Source organism: Rhagoletis zephyria, unplaced genomic scaffold, assembly GCF_001687245.7.
Source record: "Rhagoletis zephyria isolate East Lansing unplaced genomic scaffold, Rhagoletis_zephyria_1.1 Rzeph_scaffold_03098, whole genome shotgun sequence".
Taxonomy (NCBI): Eukaryota; Metazoa; Arthropoda; class Insecta; order Diptera; family Tephritidae; genus Rhagoletis; species Rhagoletis zephyria.
In genome coordinates, this window is record NW_016160182.1 from 21,294 (window position 1) to 48,347 (window position 27,054).

General features: G+C 35.1%; 5 protein-coding genes across 6 annotated transcripts in view; 4 read left to right on the forward strand and 1 right to left on the reverse strand.

Moving 5' to 3' along the window:
- Positions 1–16,230, forward strand: part of Coq4 (Coenzyme Q4) — a 20,960-nt gene extending 4,730 nt beyond the window's left edge. The window contains exons 2-5 of one of the 2 annotated variants that reach the window (XM_017623253.1): positions 14,335–14,594; positions 14,674–14,878; positions 15,024–15,247; positions 15,993–16,230. In XM_017623253.1, the coding sequence (XP_017478742.1) occupies positions 14,353–14,594; positions 14,674–14,878; positions 15,024–15,247; positions 15,993–16,143 (822 nt within the window). In that variant the 5' untranslated portion in view covers positions 14,335–14,352 and the 3' untranslated portion in view covers positions 16,144–16,230. Of the gene's footprint in view, positions 1–14,320; positions 14,595–14,673; positions 14,879–15,023; positions 15,248–15,992 lie in introns of both variants that reach the window. The other variant, XM_017623252.1, reaches the window with a different exon arrangement.
- Positions 16,231–17,562: 1,332 nt separating this feature from the next.
- Gorab (Golgin, RAB6 interacting) lies at positions 17,563–19,244 on the forward strand. Its single transcript, XM_017623256.1, has 4 exons — positions 17,563–17,803; positions 17,888–18,449; positions 18,515–18,655; positions 18,711–19,244. The coding sequence occupies exons 1-4, from the start codon at positions 17,698–17,700 to the stop codon at positions 18,934–18,936; spliced, it is 1,035 nt and encodes a 344-aa protein (XP_017478745.1). The 5' UTR covers positions 17,563–17,697; the 3' UTR covers positions 18,937–19,244.
- Positions 19,245–19,490: 246 nt separating this feature from the next.
- Positions 19,491–20,421, forward strand: Polr3G (RNA polymerase III subunit G). Its single transcript, XM_017623257.1, has 4 exons — positions 19,491–19,727; positions 19,790–19,924; positions 19,981–20,217; positions 20,275–20,421. The coding sequence occupies exons 1-4, from the start codon at positions 19,581–19,583 to the stop codon at positions 20,389–20,391; spliced, it is 636 nt and encodes a 211-aa protein (XP_017478746.1). The 5' UTR covers positions 19,491–19,580; the 3' UTR covers positions 20,392–20,421.
- COX7B (Cytochrome c oxidase subunit 7B) lies at positions 20,369–21,225 on the reverse strand. Its single transcript, XM_017623258.1, has 4 exons — positions 21,135–21,225; positions 20,996–21,064; positions 20,670–20,839; positions 20,369–20,610 (listed from the first exon to the last, which is right to left on the reverse strand). Exons 2-4 carry the CDS (start codon positions 21,039–21,041, stop codon positions 20,554–20,556), a joined length of 273 nt encoding a protein of 90 aa, XP_017478747.1. The 5' UTR covers positions 21,042–21,064; positions 21,135–21,225; the 3' UTR covers positions 20,369–20,553.
- A 1,059-nt stretch (positions 21,226–22,284) lies between these two features.
- On the forward strand, positions 22,285–25,545 carry Sec3 (exocyst complex component Sec3). The gene is made up of 7 exons (XM_017623254.1): positions 22,285–23,120; positions 23,181–23,408; positions 23,463–23,912; positions 23,969–24,335; positions 24,397–24,523; positions 24,599–25,109; positions 25,178–25,545. Exons 1-7 carry the CDS (start codon positions 22,476–22,478, stop codon positions 25,523–25,525), a joined length of 2,676 nt encoding a protein of 891 aa, XP_017478743.1. The 5' UTR covers positions 22,285–22,475; the 3' UTR covers positions 25,526–25,545.
- Positions 25,546–27,054: the final 1,509 nt, after the last annotated feature.

Consider the following 27,054-nt stretch of genomic DNA (forward strand, 5'->3'; position numbering starts at 1 on the left):
ATAACTTGAAAGTGGCTCGAAAATAACGATTCAATACTAACAAATTCGATGCAGGCAAGGATTCCACCTGGGGACCATAAATAAGCCTTAAATATCAGACATTTATTTAAAGACCATTAAAAAATCGACATTTTAAAATTTTTAATTTTCCGCTCAAAAATTACACAGGTTAAAAAAAATGTCTGCATATGGAACAAAACCTCTATATCCCTATGTTGTTCGATGCCCTGAATGCGAATCCGATGTCTGTTAGCCTTCATCACGTCAGGTTCGAGGTTATTTGAAGGCCAATTAGGGTCATTGAATAAACCTGAAAATTCCATACAATTATTCCTTGATGTGACATTGGCATGACCTCTAGATGATCTTGAAGAATCAAGGGACCCCCATATTCGGATTAAGCGACAACAAAAACCTATGTATATGATTTCTATTTTTATTGAATAACTTTTTTTTCTAATTGATTCTCAAATGACCTCGAACCTTACATTATGGAGGTTAATGGACCTCGAATGCGGGTTTAGCGAGTCGAAAATCCCATATAGTTGAATTTTTAGGTTTATTCAATGAATTTTTCCCCTACTTGACCTACTCAAATGACCTCGAACTTAACGAGGTGGAGGCTAACAGACTTTGGATTCGCATTCAGGGCGTTGAATAACATATTGATTTAGAGGTTTGGTTCAATGTGCAGAAACTTTCTTTTTTGTAAAGCTGTGTTATCGTTTAATTAGGATTTTTATTTTTTCGTTCAGATTTACATAATCATTATTTTGGATTTGTATTTGTTTCGATCATTTTTCACCGTTATGATGAATAACGCATTTTTATGACCGATTTAAATTTTTTATAATTTAAAAAACATAATCTGAAAGCTACGGTTATAATACGAGTATAATCGATAAAATAAAAATCAAAAATAACGATCAAAAATTGATTAAAAGAATAAAATCATAAAATAACGTTTAAATTTTATCAGAAAAATAGAAATACAATTTGAACGGCTAAACTATTTTATTATACCCGTAAAGATCAAACTGTTGCAGGTCTTATTCCATCATAAGGGACATACTAAATATTGATTTAAATGTTAAGTGTTCTTCAAATTTTTGTACAATTTTCAATACTTTTGTCTGTGAAAAGAAATTTGTTACTCATATGCCATGTTTCACAAATATCNTTTTTCACCGTTATGATGAATAACGCATTTTTATGACCGATTTAAATTTTAAATCAACTGTTGCAGGTCTTATTCCATCATGAGGGACATACTAAATATTGATTTAAATGTTAAGTGTTCGTCAAATTATTGTACAATTTGTTTCACAAATATCTTTTTTTTTGAGATTTTGTACTAATACATTTTTTTATAGAAATATATTATAGAATGGCGCTTACAGATATGTTAGTGCTTGGCCGAGCTTCTCCTCCGATTTGTGGAGTTGTCACAGAAAAGTGAGGGACCTACAGCTTTACGCCGACTCCGAACGGCGATTGTATTTTTGTGAGAAGCTATTTTTCATGACAGAAATACACTCGGAGGTTTGCCATTGCCTGCCGAGGGGCGACCGTTATTATTTTTTTTTATAGAAATGATCGTATACCTATTGGGATGCCTTTGGTTTTTGGTATTTAAACATTAGTACTTTTTTATAGCAATATTTACTAACAATTTTTCTTGCTGACGTTTACGTATGCCAAAACTTGCAAAGTAGAGGAAAGTATTTATTAGATTTTTGCTGGATAAATTTTTACTAGTAACTATTTCCCAGTAAGAAAAACAGCAGGAATTGTTGGTGAGGCCACTATAGCTGAAATTGATAAAATAAGCTCTTCTAAGAAATATTCTTTTTATAAGGAAACTCCATCGTTAAATAACAAATTCATCAGCTGTTCGTTCATGAAACTTTAAATTTCTTCCTAGTTTTGCGTTTTCGTACTCTCTTGCATGTTTCTGTCATTCGTTGGTTTACTCTCAGAAATTTTATTACTGGCAAGTTACTGGAGAATACGAAAACATAACTAGTGTTGGTAACATTTATATGCCCACTACTGTAAATCTGTGTGTTTGTGATACTTTCAAATGGTGCGATTTACTTTTTCAAACAGATATGTATGTACATTAGGCCACGTCAAAAAAAAGAAACAATCCTGCAATGCGACCGGAATAAGACTCAAATTTTTGCATTTGGTGTAGTAATGATCCTACATGAATCTCCCCTCTTACAGTTTCGAGCGTTTTGATTGATGCTAGTAAATTATATTTACCTCAAAAGCAAACAAACTCATTTTCTTACGTGTAATTCCTATGGGAAAACTAAATGCTCGACGCGGGACCTCTAACAATTGTCCTAGAGAGAGGAGATTCATGGAGGATCATCACTATACCAAATGCTAAATTTTGACTCTTATTCCGGTCGCATTGCCGATTTTTATTTTTTATTTTGACGCGGTCTAATGTACATACATATATGTATTTGAGTAAGCACATGCACACGCAATTATTTCTACTTGATTTTTGACTTCTAGGTGGCATAAGTGGATGGCAGCAATCTTGAGTGGCCTGTCTATTATTTTATTTTTTTTTTAACATTTATATGTATGCATGTACAACAACAAAAGCATTAGCGTCTGCAAAATTCGGCAAGTAAACTCCAACAATAAACAGATATCAAAACAATCAACTCGCACATTGTTTAAATAACAATTTTATTATAGCAAAATAAATTGTACTGTAGGTTTTCTGCGTATAATATACACTGTGTATACATATGTACATACATACTATTTATGTAAACATTTATTTAGACGCACATGCTTTAAAATTATACCACTATAATTTTGAGGTTACTGTAAGACTAGTTAGTTTGGAGATGTTTTGAGCGCATTGCATTGACTGAAGGGATGGAAGTTTAGGATATGCAATGTGATTAGTTTTTACAATTTAAGTACATACTTGTAATTATATATTGTATAATTCCCTGGAAGTCTGCGTATACATATGTATGTATGTATGTATGCATATTAAATCTATAATTTTTTTCATCTAGTTCCTTTAATGATAGGTTTAAAAAACCGATGTGGGTCTATAAGAAAATAGTTATTTGATGCCAATGTGATCATTAATCGATGCCAGTACTGGTGAGATACATAGTACATACATAACAAATTTACCAACTTTTTATCACCGATTGACGAACAGATTGGCAACGGTTAGTAGTTATTTAGCTGTCGAAATCTTTCGGAATGCTACTAAAAATGTATGTACACAAGTCGGTCGATTACTCACAAAGCACCGAAAAGATATTTAATAAAAACCACTATTAAATTAATAAATTAGTTTCAGTGTATATTTAAAAGAAAAAAAAGTTTTGAAGAAATTCGTAACTAAAGAACTTTAGTTTTTATAAAAATTCACAAGTAATCTGTGGAGAAACAAAAATGTAAGTACATATATGTATGTACATATGTTTGTACTCGTATGTACATTTACTGCTTTTAAGTGTTTTTGTTATATAACCTGCATGATTTGCGTTCATTGCGCGTGTAAATAATCCCATGGCATAGAGAAGCCAAGTCATTTCCTTTTATTGTTAGACATTAAATTTTGGTTAACCTCGTCAATTGAACTACATACATACATTCAGTGCGTTTAAAATGAAGTCGAACAGGTATAGCGTTGTATTCTATTCATATGAAGATCTAAAAAAAAAGTATTTTCTTACTCGGAGTTTCACCAGCAATTTAAGTAAAAAATGATTTTCCTAGAGATCTGCGATTAATCAATTAATCGAAGTAGCTCATTCATCGAAACCTGATTGATTAATTGATCAAAGAATAAACATTTTTGATTAATCCAAGTGGCATATTTCTCGATTAATTACTTACAAATAAACAAATATGTAATGCTAAATAAAGTTGATAAATAAACATGTACGCAATTTAAAAAATTACGTAATATTTTATTGATATTTTATGTCCAAAAGTAGTTGTAATGCAGATGGAAGCAGTTCTCACTTTTTTGCAGCCATCGCCCTTCAAAAGTAGCTAGTTAGGGTTGAAGAAAATAATAAGTTAAAAAGTTACGTGTAGTCGACTGCTGGGTACTTAAAAGTTAGCTACAAACTAGCCCCATTTCCTGCAGGGTACTTATTACTAAGATGTGGCGCCTCCGTGAACCTTCAAACTCTCGACGTATTGACGAATAATTTGTCTTACCGTCAATCAATTTTTTCTTAAAGTAAACAAAGAAGAGGTAATCGAAAATTGAAAAAAGAAAATGTTTAAGTATATACTTATGTATATCTGTGTTCGTATGGAATAGTAGCTTATGTCAAGAAGCTAGCTTTAGTATAATGCGGCATTCCCTTTAACCTTTAAACGACAAGGAATTTGTTGATGATACTTAATAAGAATATTGAATTGCTAGTAGCGGAATAATTTTTTGCACGTTTATTTGCTGAAAATTCTTCAACAGCTCAGCGCCAGTGAGACATTCGCAATCGTATGCTGCGAATGCCGATTTATACTAAAGCCAGCCTTTCGACATAAGCTACTTTTCCATACGAACACAGATATGTACATAAGCGCACAATCATATATACATACATATGTACATACATATGTACCAACATTACAACGTATCACCTTACAAGCAAACAAAACATTTCGTCGTACCCATGATACAAAAAAGAAGGTAGTTCCATTTAATGACATTCGTTGTTGTTGTTAACCATTTGACTTTTAATAAAATTATGACATTTCATCAAATTCATGCTACCTGATCACTAGAAAATATATTTTTTTGAAAGCAGAAGATTTTATCTGTACATTCAAAGATGTGGAATATGATGGACTTTAAAATTATACCGCCTACATAATTTCGAAAATGGGGTTGATGACTAGGGTTCAGAACGCATGAGGAAAGTGATCAAAATTATACTTACATATCGTCGTTTATACTACGTTCAAATTGGCCCCGTTTAACTTGTTAAATGAAAAAGAGCTTTTTGGAAAACACAATCGTCCACATTGAACATTTGGAGTTAACCTTGACGGTTGTTTGATTACCAATAACAATTCGAAACAAATATTCAAAATCAAGTCTTTGTGTTTCAATTTGTTTTGTGCGAATGTCTGCTTCTTGATATTAACGCATACGGATAACTTAGAGACTTCAAAATGTTTAGTTCGTATGCACTATTTATCTCTGCGTACGATGAGACCTCATGGGAAATAACTAATTACCGCCTGGGCCTCTTTTTAGACAGGCAGACATGCATACAATTATGATATTTTTTGATAATTTTTAATTTTTAATAATTTCCTGAATATAAATTTTTTGAACGTTGGCGTGTCAAATGAAAGCTTTGGGTCTTTCTGATTGGCCGGAGCAGAAAGCTTTCTGATACAACTCTGCGCTGAACTGGTTTTCAAACGAGTTAAAGATTTAACCGGTTAAATTTTCCAACAACAATTGCATGGGATTTAAATAGTTTATGAACTTCTTTTGTTCATTTAACTGGTTCAAGCCCATTTAACATGTTTAGCTCGTCAATTTGAACGTAGTATTAAAGTACAAAACCGCGTATCGTCGTTCTGCAAAACCGCGTAACTGACATTTTTTGCCAAAAATTGGATTTTCTCACACAAGCTCTTGGCTCGAGCCTTATCCATCCGTCCAGAAATATGCTAGCAAGAAATGCGATTGATTTATAAAAAAGATAATAATTTTGAAATATGAGTGTTTTTACTCTCTAGGAAATAATTTATGCAACTTCACATACGCAGTTTTGCATTTTGTTGATACGCGGTTTTGTACTTTATACGACGATATGTTAATTGTTTATTGGAGGGTGGTCTGTTTAAGCCGACTTCAGGTTTTTTGCATACATTAGAAACTTTAAGTTCAAAATTTGTGAAAGCTAATTTGTTGCAAAATCTGATGAGAAAATTAAAAGTAAATTTAAACCAAAATATAAAAAGGTTTTATTTGGGAAGAACATTCTTAAGAATTAGATTTTTAGATCGCATGATTGCATTCAAAATAAGAAAACGAAAAAATAACAGCATAATGCGCGCGTGGTTTTTATTATAATATAAAAAGAACAATTACGATGAAGTCTTCTTTAATAGTCTATATTTTATATATTTTGAATAAAAAATAGTGCGAGCTACGTAAGTAAAAGAAGTACCAAGCACTGATAATGGTTTTTGATTTGAAATATTACAACATTGGTATAAATATGGGAAGGAAAATACTCAGATTTATTGTTTTAATATTATCAAAGTGGCAAGGCCGATGATAATACTCACAATTTATGAAACTTCAAAAAAATTTATTATCCGTCAAAAGTTGTTTATTGAAACTACCTTCTTTTTTGTATCATGGTCGTACCCCTGAGCTTAAACTGTTTTTGCAAGGCAATTTTTTTTTTGGTAGCATTTATACAATTTCGGTGATACCTACATTCGGCAAAGTTTCAATTTTGTGGGAAAACACAATCAAAATTTGATCAATTCATGCAGTTTGTAAACCAAAAGAAGGCAGACGGAAATACATACATACAGTGGGGAGCAGAAATGAGTAAACAGTGTTTTTTTTTTAATTTTCAAGGTTTTTAAAGTTAAAATTTTTTTGTTATCTTTTCATAAAAATATGGTTCGTGCTTTAACCAAAACCATGTAAATCAAACTTTATACAGAGCTTAGAAAAATTTAACAAATTTTCATTAAAATTTCAACTTTTTAATCTGATTTTCTAGAATTTAATATCTCATTAAATTTTAGTATAAAAAAGTGCAATTTTTAAGCGGCTGCGTTGATTTTTAATTTATTTTGAAATTTTTATAGAAATTTGTTAAATTTAAGCGCTGTATAATGTTTATTAGTTTAATGTATATGGTTTTGGCTAAAGCATGAACCATATTTTTATGAAAAAATAACCAAAAATGTTAACTTTAAAAACCTTGCAAATTTTTAATAAAAATCACCGTGTACTCATTTCTGCTCCCCACTGTATATCTTCGCCATTTCTGGGAAGTTTAGTCATCTGTTAGGCTGAAGATATTCTGTTTATCAAGCTTATTAATTGTGTTGGTGTTGGTTGAGTTTTCCGACAGGGTAGTAAGATGATTTATTTTGGAACGAATTTCTGTCATCCCTTGTCAAGATTGGTTTGCAGACAAACCGGTTTCGGCGTTGTGCCATCTTCAGTGTCATTTTTCGTTCTCCAAAAACGTAAATTTTTAATTACATCTCTATATTATTAAACTGCAATAATCTATGATCCGACTATAAATGGCGAAGATTTTACGAAAAATGTAAATAGATAACCCCTGCACTTGAACAAAACAAAAAAAAATGAAATTGCCTTCGATTCGAAATGTTTCCTTAGCAATAGTTTCATAATTTTTAACGAGCTTTAATTTACTGACATTAGGTTGGTACGTTAGGATGGTAGGAACTACGATCTGGTGAGTGAGAAGGAACTAGAACGGGGTGTTTGAGGTCAAAGACCTTGGAATAAAACAAAAAAGTTTTCGGGACAAGAACATCGATATTTGTTATTTTTCGAAATCGCCTTGCCAAAATACTTTAGACTTAGCGGTGCACGTTGAATTTCTTCTGGTACGGTCTAATGTATATATGTACATACATAGACAAATATGCATATACATATGTCCATATTTACACAAATATACATAGTTATTTTCACCATACAAAACACCCTGAGTGAAATTTTTTAAAATGCGTTTTTTGGAATTTTCTGTTAGTTTTCCCTTAGATACATACGTAACCAAAATACATAGAATTTAAAGCCGTCACGATTATGACCATTATAATAAAAAGCATAATTAAACCGTTAAAACTGTATTTATATCTTTCCGATCAAATTTAAACGTTATTTTATGATTTTTATTTTTTCGATAAAAAAATAATTGTAATTTTTGTTGTTTTATGTTTGCAGTTTGAGTTTTTTATATCTTAAAGGATTTAAAATGGTCACAAAAATTTTACATAAATATAAATATATCAATAAATATTTATTTATTTATTTATTTATTTATTTGAACAAAAGTGTTATATAACGTCATTATAACGGTCAAAAATGATCGAAAGCATTAAAATCACACAAAAATTAAGTGTTCCGTTATAGGTTAAAAACGATTATTTTTTATCGAAAAAATACTATATATATAAATATCAAAAACAGCTATTTTGCAATGTGCTATGAATAAAAATCTTTATATTTTATTGTTTTTCGATCCTTTCGGAAAAATCTGCAGTTTTTTTTATGCAATCTCTCGAGCAGCCTCGCAAGTCTTTTAAAAGCTTTTTTTTTCTACTGTGAAATTTTGTTTTAAACTTTCCTATAGGGCCTTACATCAAAATACCTTTAAAAATATGTTTAAGCAGTATGTATTTGATTTCTGCACAATTTTAATATTGTGCTATTGGCCTTCGTTGCATTATAAACAAAAATAAGCACTTACATATTAAAATGAATAAATTGATTGCTCAAAACAGGTGTTGAGTAATCAATGGTTAAAAAAAAAACAGTAAGGTTGCTAGATTGATGGCTTCTTTGAAAGTGTGTGCATGCTTACAGTTGTACATATGTATGTATGCATATACAAACTCCTACTGTACACAATCTGTAAAACTGTGTTGAAACACTTCACTCGACGGAACCCTTTTTATCTTCAAATCACAGAATTTCTGGCCTTAAGTGTATCATTTAAACTTCACATCAATCATTCGGTACCAAGGTTTATCTATTTATTAACGTTTTCTAGGAAAGTTTAGAATTTATTTTTAATAAAACAAAACCCACTTATTGAATTCAAAAACGTATTTTTTCGAAAATCCACAGTAGTGTTAATCAAAATTAGTTATGGTACTAAAAAAAGCGGAAAGAAGGAAGTAAAAGTATACGTGTACATTAGGGTTATGATTTTTTTTAGATAAAAATGCCTGTGGTGGCAAACGATGAACTTTTGTATAAATTTCCAAAAAATAACAACAATTTTGATAAATTATAAAAAAAACTTCCGCGCATAGCGGAATTTATTATCAGTTTCTAAGTGGAGAAAATTAATATTCAAACATGTTTTCTTCTCAAATGTTTTATGGTTTTATTAAAGTAAAATAGATTCGTGGATTTAGTGCTGATACACATAGTTTTTAAATCAAAACTTGGTAGGCAAAAAGCAATTTCGCTCGAATTTTTATACTAGGTATGGGCCTTTGCCATGCAACAGCCTTGTAAATGAAATGAGTGTGCGCGGGAGGGATTTTCACGAACCAACAAAAATATCACCAAAAAAGTAACATATGGACAAAAGTTCATTAAATGCAAGCACAGGCATATCAAAATTTAAAAAAAGTGTAAACAAAATCATAACCCTAGTATACATACATATAACTACACTACCCAACAGCATTTTTGTAACAGTATAGCTGCGATATACTAGGCATCATGCTGATCGTTTTCGAAGATTTTGAGCTTGCGGTGCTAGTACTCGTTACGATTCCCTAACCTTTGGGTGCCAATAAAATAAATCTCAGACGTGCCGGACGCTACTTTGTTCCGCGAAAATGATCACCATGATGCGCTCTTTCATAAATATGTTATGGTTATTTTGTTGTGGAGAAAAAGTCTAATTTGTTTGACTGTCCATACATATGTATGTATGTATTTATTAATGTGTAAACACGTCATGGATGAACGGGTGTTAATCATCACAAACTGATATTTTTGTTTATCGTTAAATAAACGCTATCAATATCTATAATCTTCAAACACGTTTTATGTATACATATGTACATACATTAGGGTGTCCCTTAAAATTTAACTTATGAAATTTCTTCGGGAACGGATTTTATATTGTTTGTTTTTACCTACATATATATTGTGTACGTAAAATTTTACTTTGATATTTGAAAATTTAGGTGTGCCACAAGGGTGTCGAAGTGTAAAATTTTATTTTAATATGTGACTGTGATGTTTAAAACTTTAATACAGGGTAATTGACAGTAGGTACGGCAATAAATTACATGCCATCGAATTGATTCTTCTTAAAAATATAAAACTGATGCAAGGCACATTGAAGAGGTAGTATCAGTAGAGCAGCCGATTTGATTTTTTTTTCAAATTATTTGGTCTCAAAAATATAAAAAATTTTTAAAATTTTGTCTCACAAAAATTCTGAATTCTTAAAATCTATAAAACTATCCGGCTATTCGGTTAGTCGACTAGTCGATTAGCCACTTTTTTGTTGGTTGATAATCGAATAGCAATTATTCGATTAACCGCTCAAATTCGACTAACCGTTCACTTTCGACTAACCGCTCACTGTCGAGTAGTCTGAAAATCGACTAACTGAAATTATTCGAATAGTGACAGTTTTTCACCATAAAATTATTGCTATTAGCGTGGTTGGGTTTTGTCAATAAGCATAACTATTCAAAAAATATAAAAAAAACAATGTTTACTGAAAGAAAACGACTAGTCGAAAAATCGAAAATGAACGGATAATCGACTAGTTGTTTGTGAGCGGTTAGTTGAAAAAGTCGAAGGGAAACGGTTATTCGATTAAGTGAAGTCGATTATTTTTTGAAACAACTTTTGCTATTCGACTAACCGATTAGTCGACTAGTCGACTAACAAGAGCTCTAATGTAAAACCTTTTAGCAGCTTTTGGAACGTTCGCCAAACTCAGCAGCACAACCGCTGATTATGGAGCCTTGCAAAGGATGGATCAAGGCGAATTTGTGCAAGGTGGTGTTAACAGAACAAAAACAAAAATTACAACAAGTTATACGCACAATGACAATTAGTTCACAACAAAGTTACAACAAACATCATTTTGATATGAACTGATGCGAATTATTTTAACCACACCTCTTACGGGTTTTCAGTTATGTATTTGCGATTTTAGTCACCGTGGTACCGGTCAAAGTGACGTGCGTGCAATACGCAGTATAAACGAAAGAGTGACATTCAAATTTTATGTTTAGTGTATTATATGTAGTTACGGTGACCATCTGTACTTTATTTCCAAGGGCAACCCTTTTTCTCATGATGGTGTCCTTTGACTTTATTTATTTTTATTCAACAATTTTTAATGAGCTTGAGGCCGTTTTTAATGAAAAACTTATTGTGGAAAAGCAACAATAATGTGAAAAAATGGTAGAAGTGATAGCTATTTCGGAAATCACCACATTTCCTCATCAGACTTCTTTCAGTAGGCTTCGAACCGACGATCCCACTGACTCAGCCAGTGGCCTGTGCACTGTGCTAAGTTCGTTTATTTATTTTTCTAAAAATCTACTTGTCGTTTTAAAGTACTTTTTCGATACGTGTAAGACATTAATGCATTTATATATTATGGATAATACAAACAACTTGGATAGTTCATCCTTGTCATTTAGATTGTCGAAACCAGAGAGAGTAGAGAGTCACGCCTCAGTTAGAAGCCCCCATTGTGATATTGTGATATATTGGAGAGACCTTATGTACATTGCATCTACTTTCCCATGTAAAGGGTTCATTTGTTCTCCTTGAAAATTCAAGGCTTCGTAGTCCGATGGGCAATCGCTTAAGAAATGCTTAAGACTACGTTGCTGTAACTAGAACAAGGCAGAACAATGTCAGAGAAAGTGCTCGTTGCTTTTTACCTTCTCCTCGTTCTTGCATCCGTGGTAGAAATCAATAGAGAGGAACCTTTACGCCTTCAGTATTAATGCTGTTTCCAGGAACATTTCAGTGCCCGGAACCCAGATTACATTCTTTGTGAATCACGTAGCCAAATCGCTTAGAACCATTCTTCCTTGGATTGCTACCTTCGAAGAAGCATTGTTGCACTGTAGATATTAAATGGGACTAGAGTCTAGCTGTTTATACTTCACCATACGCTCCTACGGTGCCCATTTTAAATTTCTTAATTTATAATCGAAAAAGTATTTTTTAAGCTATTGGCCTCACGCTCCCAGTCTAGTACTTACCCACCAGATCCCAGTTCTTATCACCTTTACGTACCACCCTAATGGAAGTAAAGCTCACCAAAAATCATTAAAACATTAAAAAAAATGATTGCCGAATGTAGGTATTACCGAAAAATGTACTTTACCATGGTAACCTTCCGATGACCCAACTGCTTCTAAAACCTTCCCCTCATATGGTCGATTTTAAATAGTACCACGATTTATTTGAGTGTGCTGATATGCTCAACTCAGAACAACGGGAGTAAATAAAAACTCTAAGTAGTCTTTTTCTTCAGGAGAATTGAGACGATATGCCCCCTTTGGGTTGGCACGTTTCCAAGTTTCAGCAGTGGTAACAACCTCCCAATTCTCAAACTTTTTAGATATTTCTAGGGTGCTGACTTCGCTCAGGTATTTAGTTTACTTCTTCTGATCCCAGACGATTTAGCATCAGCATCTTTACACCGTTCAGGCCAACGGCTTTGAAGACTTAGCCTTCCTGAAGACCGCCCGGACTTCGTCGCTGGTGAAGTCAAGTGACGCGCAGATGTTTGGCAGCTTGCGCAGCTGCAATAATGACACGTCGTTTGGCCTTGTCCGCCGAACAATGCAATTTTAATTGCCGAATAAGGTAGCCCTCATCCTTTGCGAATGCGAAAGGCCTGACAGTAGACCAAAGCAGACGAAATTGCAAACAAAGCTCAAAAACATTGTTAAAAGTAAATATTATTACGCGTAATTGCATTTCGTTCGCTTATGTCGTTTGCCAGTTGACGAATCGCCAAATTTTGATCCTTTATGCGTGGATGGTCGACCTTGAGTAGTTCATAGCGCTCGTTTGTAAGCATAGGCTGCGAGAAGACAGAGAGCTTATAGTTGGGTTGAGAGCTTATAAGCTTACTGGCTCATTCATCGGTTTATCGGCTCATCTCCCAGCCCAGCTACAAGCTTCTTTGGAAATAATTTTGAGCTACTACTTTGGGTACGCGTTCACAGGGGAATGGAGAGAAATGAGGTAGCGGACAGGTTGGCCAAAAAGATGGTAGCCTCAACTATCAAAAGGTCTGGGCCATTACTTCTTAGGCTCCAAACAACAAAGGGCAAGAGCTCAGGAAAGAGATAATAAAAATGCGAGACACAGAACACTTTGAGTACCAGACGTTTCAATAAGAGTTTAAATCTAGGCTTACTGTGGCCAAAAATATGAGCACATATGTGTACTCTCTACGCTTAGAAGCTCTTCTGAACGTTCTAGGAATTTTAAAATTGGGCGAATATTTATGAAGAAAAGAGAGCACAATACATCCGTTATTGGTGTGTAAACGTCTGCGCTCTCGGTATTGGTAAAATTTACGTTAAAACTTGGATACAAATGAAATTTTCTGGGCTAATTGAGGTTTATATCAGGACCATTTCGGGATTATTTCTGGATTATAGTGGGACTAGTTCATGACGGTGTGAGGACCATTTTGGGAATAGTGGTGGACATTTGCGAGACTAGTTCTGTACTCTTTCATGAACATCGCAGGGCCAGTTCGCGATTATTCGCGCATTTTAGACCGTTTCGTGGCCTGTTCAGAATTATTTCAGGACCATTTCGAGGTCAGTTCAGGATTACATCGGGTTCATTTCGGAACTGGTTCAGGGCTATTTAGGAACTATTTCTGGAACATTTCGAGATCATTTTATGACAAGTAAGGGACAATTTCACGACTTTTTCGGGACAATTTGGAGATTATTTCGGGCTACTTTGAAGGTTTTCACGAAATGATCCTCAAAGAGTTCTGAACTATTCTTGAAGTCTTTATGAAAAATTCGTGTACTGGTCCCGACAATATGAATAAAATGAAATTACCGTACAGAGATGTTTATACATCAAATTTTATGAGTACCTGGTACTCACGCCTGTTTTCTGTCTATCTATCAATACCTTAGTATTCTTGAAATATTTCAGAATGCAAGAATCTTATAACTACTATATTACAACGTTATATCGATGGCTGAGTGAAAGATCGACCTATCTCGGCTGCCAGATCGAAAACGCCTTTTCTCAGCAAACTTTTCAAAAATGCCCAATTTCAGAATTTGATTGATAAAAGCCCTATCTCAGAAAACTTTTCCAGAACCCCCTATATCAGAATTCGGTTCAAAAACGCCCTATCCCAAAATATTTTCAATACATTTTCAGCTGAGATAGGGCGTTTTTCAACCAAATTCTGAAGTAGGGTGCTCTTGAAAAATTTTCTGAGATAGGACGTTTTCGAACCGGCTGCCGAGATAGGTCGATCTTTCACTCAGCCGTCGAAATGTAATAACTCAAAGGAGCACACAGCTTACACTTTGCAGATCTACCAACTTTTAAAAATGTTACAACGCGTACGCACACAATTGCTAATTAGAAGCCCTCAGCTACATCGTTATGCCACGACATTTGCAGCTGAGAGTAATGCTACCGGTACCGGCATATCGGAAAGTCCACCAATCAATGAAACACTGCTGGATGAGTTTACAAAAGAGTTTCTTCAAAATCGCATAGAAATGTCGCCATTCCAAAAGCTATTACTCGGCGTGGGATCATCTATAGCGGCGCTGGTAGATCCACGAAGGTAAACATACATATATTTAATATACGAGTACGTTATATTTTGTATACAAAAAATTTATACAACTTTTCCACTATTTCAGACACGACATGATCGCCGCTCTTGGCGAAACCACAGGGGAGACAGCTTTACAGAATATTCTACAGACAATGCAGGCCACAGCGGAAGGCAAGCGCTTACTGGAACACAAGCCACGCATTAACACACGCACAGTTGATATCGAGCGATTACGTACTTTGCCAGAGAATACACTCGGACGTGCTTATGTCAAGTTCTTGGATGATAATGTAAGTAAAGTGAGTAAGATTAGCCAATCAAATGTCAGCGAGCTGGTAGATATGAACACAATTTACCTGAACTAAGTTTAAACTGGCACCAAAAACCTGGCCCTTAGTAAAATATAATTTTATACATACATACATACATTTACAGCAAGTTACACCCGATTCGCGCATGGCTGTACGTTTTGTCAATGATCCGATGTTGGCCTACGTAATGACACGTTATCGCGAATGTCATGATTTGGCGCATACAGTCCTGGGAATGCCGACAAATATGTTGGGCGAAGTGGCCGTCAAATGGGTGGAGGCTTTAAATAATGGTTTGCCTATGTGCTATGGTGGTGCAATATTTGGCGCGATGCGACTGCGTCCCAAGTGAGTTAAATTATGCTAAATAAGTGCCTGCTTATGTATTCATATGCATTAACATACATACACCTGCGCTCAACTAATAAAAAACGAAATTCAAAATGATATTGTTTGCAAATTATGTTTATTTTTTTTTATAATAATTCATTTAAAATATAATTCAATCTGTAACAGAAACCACAATAATAAAACTTTCCAAGGTTGCAAAAATTGCAAAAAAAATGTATCAAACTTCAAAAAATCGTCATCAAAATTTCTAAATTTTTAATCAAAATGGTTAGAAAATTTTCGGGTATGCAGTTCTATAGCCCATTCAATTGTAGTCTTAGAAAGTGCACGTCTCAAGTCGTTAATAATCACCGTTGATTTTTTAGAATTTTTTTGTTGTGGAGGGTGTTACGCATTTTCTTCCATATAACACATGATCAAAATTTTTTTTTTATATGAAAAAAACAATCCGCAACACCCTCCACAAAAAAAATTCTAAAATATCAACGGTAATTTTTAACGACTTGAGACATGCACTTTCTTAGACAATTGAATGGGCTACAGAACTGCATACCCGAAAATTTGGAAATTTTGATGCCGATTTTTTGAAGTTTGATTCATTTTTTTCTGCTAACCTAATTTGCAAACAATATCATTGTGAATTTCGTTTCTAATTAGTTGAACGCAGATGTACATACATATAAGAGTGTAAACACATACATATGTAAATACTTATTGATATTGTTTTCATTTTCAATTGTAGACAACGAAAGGAATATGTGTCACGCTATCTACCTTGGGCTTTAAAAAATGGCAGACAAATGAAACCATTGATGCCGGTGTATTTTGAAGAGCGCTGGGAACAAGATATAGAGGAATTGCGCAAAGAGTTACGCGTGACGATTTTAAAATAAAGTGGATGCCATGAAGAAATCCTTAAATTGCCGTAGAAGGAAACTCTTAACGAAAATAAATTTCTGCATTTGCAATTTTTTCAGAAAGACTTTATTTTATTTAGGATTAAGTGATTGCGTGCTGCACCATTTTTTTTAAATGCGTTATATTGTATAAAACTACTTCAAAAAGTCCGTTTCCTTTTTCATTAAGGTAACGATAAGAAGTTTTAAAAATTCTTTAAATAAAAGTCTCCAAAATGCAAACTTAAAATTTTCTATTAAAAAATTAAGAATTAAGAATTCAAAATTTAAAATAATAAAATATTTTCATGATATATTGACGATCCTGCCAGGAAACGAAAATGTATTTAAACTCAACGTTTAGTACTTAGTTTAGTAGTTAGTTTACCCCAAAAGATGATCTACAAATAAAGGAGTTAACAGATGGCGATCCAACGTCGTCGTAGGCCTATGAATATGTGTATATATGTATGTATGTAAAACCTATGAACAATGTTTTAACACAAAAAATACAAAGTACATTTATACCAGGTATTTTAACCCTACAGTTGTAAAACGGAAACGGAAACGATGATGCGGCAAAGGTACATATGTATGTTTAACTCATTCTGTCTGTCTATTGGTCCGTGGTTAACTTATTCAGAATGGTTAAAGTTAAAAATGCCGTTGCAAATTGCGAACTACAATTGCGAACTGTAAGCCACGTCATTTTAAAACCAAAATTAATTTTTGTCAAAAAAGTAGTTAGCAAGGCTTTTTTAAACAAATTATAACAAAAATTTGATTCTGCTTTTACTGAAAGGTAAATAAAAGGTCTGTTTACATTTTTAGGGCATAATTTCAAAAATGCAAAATTTTGAGTTGTGCCACTTTTGAAGACAGTATGCGATATGGATACACTAGGGATTAGTGCAGACGATTTCTGCCGCTACTGCACATATACATAGTACATATCCATAATTTACAGTGCATATTAAATTACTATGAAATTCGAGTTTTGCCTTAGTGCCCATACACGATCTGAGGGTTAAATGATTCTTGTGCGAGTAGAATGAAGATTCTAATAGGAAATTCAAAAATGCGAAGCGGCAACACTGCGCGAAGATCACCAATCGCACACCGTCTTCAAAAGAGTCTCAACTCAAAATAGTACGTTTGTCAGAAAATGCGAAAACCTATTTCTTAGCACATGATAATCATATGGGCAAGGGCGACTTTACCTTAGGTTTTTTTTTAACAAATTATAACAAAGATTTGCTCGAACTTTTGCTGAAAGGTAAATAAAAGCCCTGCGTACATTTTTAGCGCATAATCTGAAAAATGCCAAATTTTGAGTTGTGACTCTTTTGAAGACGGTGTGTGAATTGTTTTTGATGATGTGTTTTTGACATTTCTTGCGCTGCTGTATTGGTTGATAAATAATCGTAGGCATTTTTAATTCTTGCGTTGATGATCATTCCTATTTTGTTTGCATTGCTTTAAAGTATTTCTATATTAAATATTGTAAAAAGTGACTAATTTAGTAGCTATTTTTTGAAGAAATTAATAAATATGTCGAGTAAATTCGACGGCTTTAGTCAAGATGAGATAAACAAAGTTTCTGGAGGCACCAAAAGCAGAAGTAATAATCGAGGCCAACCAGTAGCGGATGCAGCAGGTAAGTACTATGTATACATTAATGTACATATGTAAACTTGTATGTTCGCATGCTTATGGTATTAAATTCCTATTTTATAAACAGTAAAACCTGCATTTCGTGGCCAACATGGCGGTATAAGACGCATGCCAGAGAAGTGGTCACGATCAATTGAATCTCAAAGAAAAAAAATTACAAGCTCGCAGTCGACGAAATCAGCGCCAACGGTAATGCAAAACGAAAAATCCGATACAAATAAACATGTTGAAGCAGAATGTAATATCTTGGATAAAATTAGTTTTGATGACAGCATGTCTAAATCACTTGAGGAGGCGCTCTTCTGTCAACCACTACGAAAGTGTAATGAAGCTTTAAATGAACGCAAAGCCAATGGCACAAATGCTGCCAAAGCGAATACCAACGAATTAGACGATTCCTCGATACTAAAGTTGCCGGAGTCTGTTAATGATGTATCCTCGACCTCGACAAATGACTCTTCCATACTGCCCGCTCCTTCATCAAAAAAATCCACACCGACAACGGAGGAGCTCAATACTGATTCACCATTTAAAGGGGTATCGCTGCGCGAATTCGAAACGCAACGCAAATTAGTTGAGGAGCAAAACAAGCAAAAAAAGGAGTTACTACATAAAGCTATCGAGCTACAGTGAGCGGAAATGTGTATTTAATGAGCAAAACATGATCTTTTTTTTTTATTTATGTACCTTACAGCTCTCAGAAAACCGCAGCAGAAACACGAAAAATTGCCGAAATCAAGCAGGAACTTGCCAAATTGGACGATGATCTGGCACTCGACGTCTCAATTCTTCGCAAACAAATTGACAATGCATGCATATATTTTTCGCAAGTCGAGTACGATTGAAGTTAGTTAGCGTGATTATTATTGCTTAATTACATTTTATTACAGAAAACAGTATATAAAAATAGAGGCTCAGTTTTTGAAAGCAAAAATAGATTTGCATAATGCAGCGGAGAAAAAGGAGTTGCTGACCGAGCACCTATGTACGGTGATTGCGCATAATGAAGATCGTAAGGCGCAAAAACTTTCGGAATTGATGCAGAAAGTAGGATTGACCGAAACAGGAGAATTAGAATTAGGAATACAAAATGAGTTGAATGGTGATAATCACTAGATCAAACAAAAACACAATAACATCGCCTTCCTGAAACCAATATAATATTACTAAACAAAATAATAGCTATATGTAGTGTATAAAGTTAAACTTTATATTGTATTTTATTTAATATATATCAAATGAATTGGCTCCCATATTGAACAAATTGTAAGCAATATTTTTTATAAATAAATTCTATATTTGTATGTACATTTAAATATTTACTAAAATATATCTGTATGCAGTATAAAACTATGTTAGTAATTCACTGAAGTTTGAAATATATAAATATGTAACCTTTTTATTTAATTGAGTGCATATTCTACCTCGTTCGGTATACCTTTTTATATTTTGCATCATAAAAGGCTTAAACTATTTAGTGTGTGAGTGAGGTGGATCAGAGGGTTGTTAAATAGATATGCATTTCATACTTTTGCGCAAACTGGACGGAAAGCTCGGCCTAACCTAACCAGTTCGTGTGAATGCCCTAAATGCAGTAATTGTATTCTGGCAACCCTATACACAACCAAAACAAACAAGTAGTGAGGTTAAACTCGATTAATTTATTTTGATGTCGATTTTAAGCATTGTGATTTTTACTTTGAAAATACCAAAGTGATTAATAATAAAAAAAAATTTAAGAAAACCTCTTAAAGACCAGAATGGCAGGGCGTGGACGCGGAAAAACTGGTTCGCTCACTCAAGAGCAGTTGCAGACATTAGGATGTATAGGGAAAGATATTCCCCAAGTGCAGACCGCGCCTCCTCCTACATTTCCAGCGTTGATGTCCAAACCAGTAAAACTTGAGGTAAATAAAAACATAAGTAACTACATACTTATATTAGTAAGACTAAAATGTGTGCTAAACAGACAACAGCGGCACAAAATTATCAAATACTCTGGAAGGAAGCATATCTCAATCATATGCGTGATTCTCCGTACTTCCTCACCCCTAAAATTGCAAATATCAACAGTAATTTACAAAGCTACTCAGATCAATGGGCGGTAAGATATTTAATTTTAATTATTTTGCTAACATTTAATATGTGGATATCTTGTAGAGCGCGGTTGAAAATGCTAAAGCGAAATCAAAAGCCGACTTTGTTTGGCAAATGATGCCCGCTGAATTGCAAATTACACAAAAGAAACGTCGTATTGCAGGAGGCGACCAAATTATTGCCAAAAAGCCAAAAAATATAGACGATCGCTTGAAGGTGCTGGAGGAAAAGGAGCGCAACGAAGATGATAAAGACATAACAAAAGCGTCTTCAGATTCTGAGCATGAAGAGGAAGAAGAGGTACGTTGGAAATGCTCATTCCCAAATTTAAGCTTTGTCATATTCTCTCTAATGTAGGAAGCGCCGGCAGACGAAGAGATGGATGATGAGAACGACTATGGTGTTAGTTACTTTGACAATGGTGAAGCCTATAATGAAGAGGATGACAATCTTGACGACGGGCCTGTTTATTAAAATAAAATATAAATCTTTGTATATATAACTCTAGATCTCACATGGACTTTTATTTCTTCGCAATTGAAATGTAATAACTTTTGCTTAAGCAAAGACTATGCCTTCATCGGTTATTATAGAGACTTATTTTAATGGGTTCTAGTTATTTAGCCTAACATCTGCTCAATCCAACGATGCTGGTACTTTGCTGTTGAATTCAATAACTCCGGTTGTCTTAACCTTTAGTAAAATTAGGAAATTAGTCAAAGCAAATAAACATCGTTTGCTAATGGTCTTACAAAGCCGATAGTGCCAGCCAAGAAAAGAACACCCGTGATCAACCAAGCATTGTATTTGGTGTTCTGGCGTGTGTAGTGCTCCTTCCAATCGCCCTCAGGCACAGGCAGATCATTCAAAGTAGTCTTTTGATGGTGACCACCGTGGTAGGCTGCACGTGAAACAGCTCCAGCTGAAAGAAGATAATATTAATTAGACATCCACATATTAATTTCTTAAAAAAATAGAATCTGCAACTATTTTCCTACTAGAAATCTTCGGCGATAAAGGTTATGTAATTTCAACAGAGGTTATTGGACACATTTTTAAACCGAATTATTCGCCTTACCATTTTTAACCAAAAGCCCTTGTTTAAGAATATGTTGCACCAACATGTTTGTAGAGGATTTAGCTCGTGCTAAATAAGAAAATATTAAAATAAAAATTATTATTTTGATAAATTTACAAATTAGTCAATTTTCACTCACATCAGAAGCTAGCTGAATGACAAAACTACAAGAAAAATTAAGCAAGCATTTGACACTTCAGTTTTCGAAGTAGAATTTTTGACACTGGCATTTGACTTCGAAGTAGGGATGCATGAACGAACAACATATTTTTTTGGTTCCTACTGTTAGTCCCCTTTCAGACACGTCAAGTCTTGAAAGCAATTTTTATCGCATTCTCTTTTGTGTTTTCTCTTTGCTTCCACACGCGTCAAGTTTTATTGAATTCAAGTCCTTGGATATTTAAATGGGAAACAACGAAAAGATCAAAAGAGAACAAGAAAACTTGAAACAAATTGACGGTACGGTGGTATCTGTACTCTTCCCCTCTCTTCCCACCTCCTTCGCCGACGAACGAGCAGACTTGAAAAACGTCTGTCACACCATTGGTCGCGTTCATAAGACGTAGCTGTTTAGCTCATCTGCTGCGAAACTGCTGGCAACTGTTGAACCCAACAATTACGTCTTAGAAACAGCTTGATGAATATGCGGCCAAATGAACAGCTGATCAATGTAAACAAATGAAATTGCAACAAATAGAAATAGTTGCGCCGATACTATTTAGAATTCACCGCTGAGCGGCCGCCGTGTTGAGAAAATCGTTCAATGTTACAATGAATTAAACAGTGTAAAATTATATAGCAAACATCTTAAAAACATATATTTAGAATCGTAGTATTACTATAAAATATTTTAGTTACTTTATCACGTCAGTAATGTAAAATATTATAAATTTGTTTGCAACTGCCCCCTAACAAAGCGGCGTAAGTATTTTCGATCAGCTGTTTAGGCTAAGCCCAACACGTTGAGTTCAGGTAACGTAAAAATTTACCGCTGGAAAAAATAACGGAAAGTTGCCGACTACTCAACTATGCGTTTCTAAGACAAACAGCCAACGGTTACCCAACAGCTACCACTAAGGAACGCACCCATTAATACGGAGCGCGATATTTGGATCGTGTTCCATATTTTCAAAATATTTAGAAATATTGTGATATTGATCGCGATCCATCAATGCTTCGTTGCTGATTTCGTTTATATTGCATTTTTAACTAAAGCTTGTGTTAAATGATTTTAATGCACAGAAAAATGAAATTAACTTTTTAATGATAGAAATTATTTTAATTTCGAACACTTCCAGCATGTTGCTTTCCAGCACTGCGCTTGCACCAATCAGCTGTTTTTGGCAGTTGACGCTGTCAAATATAATTTTGCAAATAGGGCGTCAAGTTAAAGAATTTGTAATTTATCTTGTTTTTGCGATGCAATTAAATAAAAGTTTTGAATTAATTTCATAAAATATTAAGTTTCCCTTCGTAAACAATGCTGACCACCTTAGCAAACATCAAACACATTCTACAAAAAGAGCTATTCAATGGCAGTGGTGAGCGGGTGTTATCTGTGGTGACTGTGACAAAGACTTTCAAAAAGAAAAGGGCTTGTTATTTATGCATCGTTACAACGCCACCGCCTGTGCCGGTGGTCACAGTCTGCATAGTAAAACAATCGGAGCAGCGAGAGGGTGAATATAAAAAGAAACGTACCTGGCAACTGGAGGAAATCAAGTGGGTGGATGGGCGCAATGAGCAGTTCGAGACACATGAATTCGATATACAAGTGGAAAAAACGTATAAATGGTATGCGTTGAATTTGCTTGAGCGGCAAAACTTCCTAGCCGTGCTGTACAAACAGATTTTTAAGTATGTGCGAGGCCAACGAGCAGAATTCCGTAACGTTCCGGGTGCATGGCTCAATGACAAATCTCCAGAAAAGTTGGCTGCTGGACGCAATGCAGAACAAAAGATCATACAAGACACAGAAGATGAGGAAGAGGCACAAGAATTTACGGCTCTTACAGATAAAGAAGCTACCGAATTGGGAAAATTATTTTCCGAGTGTGATTTCGCAGTAAAGGATGCTGAGCAACTTATTGAGAATTTATCTAAAGAACTGCACGATTTAGATGGTGTATGTAATTAACTGATGTAATCTTAAACCTTTTAAACATATTCGTTTGGTTTTTTACAGGCTAATATACAAAGCGTTTTAGCTTCGGAGAAGCAAGTAATGGCGTTGATGGAGCATATTGATAAAGCGATCGCCGAAGCAGATAGCTTTGAAAAACGACTGGATACCTATGAGGAAATTTTGGGACATGTGAAGGAAACTATGGAAAAGATTGGCGGCAAAAATGCTATGATAGAAATTGCTAACAACAATAATATCAAATTGATGAAGGAACTAAGCAAAGTTATTGTAAGTCTGTGGCAACCATAAACATATTTATCAAGCTAAGTTTTATTTATTCAGTCTCAGCTTGATCTACCTCAAGTACATCAGCAAGCGCTCGATGAGCCGGACTTGAAAACGGTTATGGGAAGAAAAGCTGCCATTGCGGCCGCACAAAGCTTACAACAAGCAATGAACAGCGATATCGATCCAAGTTTGCTGCGTTTAGAAGCGGTGCAAGATCAACGCAAACGTTTTGAAAAATGGAAGGCAAAGTTTTCTGGTATTGTTAGTCGTTTTATGAACAACCTATTCATACATTTGGGAAACGAGTTGGGTGATAATACAACAATGAGCACAGAACTCGTTTTGCCGAATCACCTAGCGGTACATCGTGAACTAACACCCTATACAGAGCTTATGCATTGGACAAAGGCAATGGATCGCAAGACATACGATGGTCTAACGCGTGTTTATACAACTTCGCTTAGCAAAATCTACGAACGTGATATTAAAAATTTCTTTGCTTTGGTAACACTGCCAAAATTTCTATGCAATTCGCTTCTAATTAAGAATTTTTCCTAAAGGCAAAACTACAAATATCGGAAAAAATACGCACATCGCGTGAAGATTTGGACACGTCATCTTCATCGAAAAAATCCGCTGTTTCGGCGGCACCTTACGGCACCTTGGGTGTCAACCGCGACCAATGGAGCACAAGCGTGGAGAATGCGGATCGCGACCGCTTCGACTCAGTGCTAGAAAAAGTACTGGCCGAGCTAGAACCAGTTGCGTTGCAAGAGCAATTGTTTTGTATAAATTTTTTCCAAATGGATGTTATCAGTCCAACATCGAAGAATACCCAAACAACGTTAGAGGTATTAGAAAAAAGTACTGATTCTGTAAGCATTTTAGCTTCTCCAACATCAGCAGGTGGTGGCGGTGATGCAGGCGGTGAGTTGGAAATTTCTATTGCGTTATGTAAATGTAGTTATTGTCTCGCTTTTACGTGCAGGTTTTCCACAAAAGAAAATTGATCGTCAAATAAACGAAGAGGTTCGTAAATTGATGATTGCCTTGTTTGGCTGCTTAGAGCCAGAACTGGTTAGCTTCATACAAAGCTTCGAACGCATCGATAGTTTGTAAGTGTAATTCATGTGCCTCGATTTTAGCTAAATTCTTTTTAATATTTAATTTTTATTTTAAAAATGACCTAGCTATTCACTTTACGTGCTTGTCCGCCTAACGCAGCATGTCATGTCCGCGCAGGATACACATTCCTTCCTTAGTATGACCTTCGCTTCAGCGCTGGTTCAAGTCAAGCGAAATTTCGATCGATTTATGCAACAACAATTACAATCGATTAAAGAAGCAAAAGTGCCTAAACGTTCCAAGTGTGGTATACTGCCATATGTAGAGAATTTTGAGTATTTCGCTCAGACATCTGAAGGCATATTTCGCAAATCTGATCGCCGCACTGATATGGAAAAGTGGTATTTACAATTGGTGAATTCAATATTTGAGAGTATTAGCGTGCATGCGCAGGAACATCCTAAAACACCGTCGCAAGTGGTACGCATGGAAAACTATCATCACATGTATTCCTTACTGGCACAATTAAAGGTGCCCGGTCTGGATGCATTGAAAAAGGAAGCTAAAATGCGTTATAATGAAGCGCTTAAAGTATATGTCATACAATACTTTGGCAGACCATTGGAAAAGTTGAATGTAAGGATTTTTAGTACCAACAGAATTGTATTTGAAATACATAACCAAATCTGTTTTTTTATTTCCAGCTCTTTTTCGAGGGTGTGCAACAAAAAGTCGCACAAGGTGTTAAAGAAACAGAGATTAGTTATCAAATGGCTTTTTCAAAGCAAGAATTGCGTAAAGTTATCAGTCAATACCCGGCACGTGAAGTTAAAAAGGGACTAGAAAATCTGTACAAAAAAGTTGAAAAGCACCTTTGCGAAGAGGAAAATCTACTGCAGGTGGTTTGGCATGCCATGCAAGAGGAATTTATTGCGCAATATAATTTCTTGGAAGAACGCATACAAAAATGCTATGCGGGTGCGATGATTACTTTGGAATTCAATATACAGGACATATTAAACTTCTTCTCCGACATAGCGCGTTCGCATTAAATTTGTTTATAACAAAAAAATATGTGGTTTGGTAGAACCATGATACATGGGTAGAACAAAATTGCGTAAAAAATAATTTTGAATATTGTGTATTATTTTTTTACGAATGTTATGCTTAGCTTAGTACACATTGTGACAAATGATTGCTTTTCAGTATAGATATGAGAATGGTATGAAAACGTTATTAACAGTTATTAATTATAAATGCAATAAAGTATGTGTAAATTTATCAAAAAAAGAGTATTGAAATATAAACAAAAAATTGTATTTAACTTACATATGTAGTTTTCTTCTAGTGCGCACACACTCTGCTCATCGGTGGAGAAGCTGAGACAAAATCAGAAAAAGCAGCCAACCTAGGAGAATTATATTGTCCAATATCTCCGCTTTCTCCTGAAAAGAATACAGTTGAAGTATTGTTACTAACATCCTTTACGCATCCTCGGAGCCCAGCGATACAGAAGCATGATTGCCATGAAGCGCATAGAAGCTCTCATTATCTGAGAGAATGATCGTAGAAGCTCCGGAACTGTTGAAAGCTTTCGACTAGGTCTAGTCACATAATTATGCTTGAAGATTTCGATAAATCTTTCATTACCGCTAATTCGGCGAAGTTTTAGTAGATCGCCGAATTACATATCTGAATGGTAAACTGACAATGAGTGATATTCTCCGCAACTGTTTAACCTTTCTTTATCCGAAAACTCCATCCATCTCTTCCACTAGAGGGTTTTCCTCTGATCTTACACGCTGATGACTATTCGATTTCGTCGTCGAGCCATGAGCCGTTTCTTAAGTGAAATTATATCTCAGACCTCTCCCACTTTTTCAATCCATGGAATCTAAAACCTCTTTACGAGGACGATGGAATAAATCAAAGACAGCACTTGAGCTACCAGTAAAGTCTGAGGTTACAGCAGGGCTGTTAATGCTCGGATAAGCCCAAGAATTTTCGAAGTCGATCCGCCTCGTAGACACTTCAGAAGCCCTCACAGTGAACCTATTGAACAGTATCCGCGAAACCACAAGGACTCGTCCCAAGAATGCCTTCATCGTAGACTACCACCAATAGAAGGTTACCTCTTCGAACTTTCACACTACTTCACTGTAAGGCGCCTTAACCCTGCCAACCCTTTTCACCACCCCGACGAAAGAGATCCGACTAAAGCTGGGAATTCGACAGTCTGCTCTCTTCATCGGCGCACACAACCGCAATTGTAAATAGAGTAGAGCCGCAAAAGGGTCCTCATGTCGATAGCCGGCAGCACCTAGGGCAAAGAAAAATAAACGTTGTTGGCAAGATACAAGGCATTCGGCCACCCAGTTCTAAACTGTGCAGCGCCTGAGTGGTCTCCGGGGACTAGAAGGACGCATTGGATGAAGATACAGGCCTACCAAAACGCGGCACTTCGCAGCGACACAGTATGCCTTCTGATGTCGCCCAAGCATCAACTACCACCAGCGACCCATACGCTCCTCGTCAAGGAGCACAATACTATGCTATACAAGCAGTTCTAGACGTGTGTACC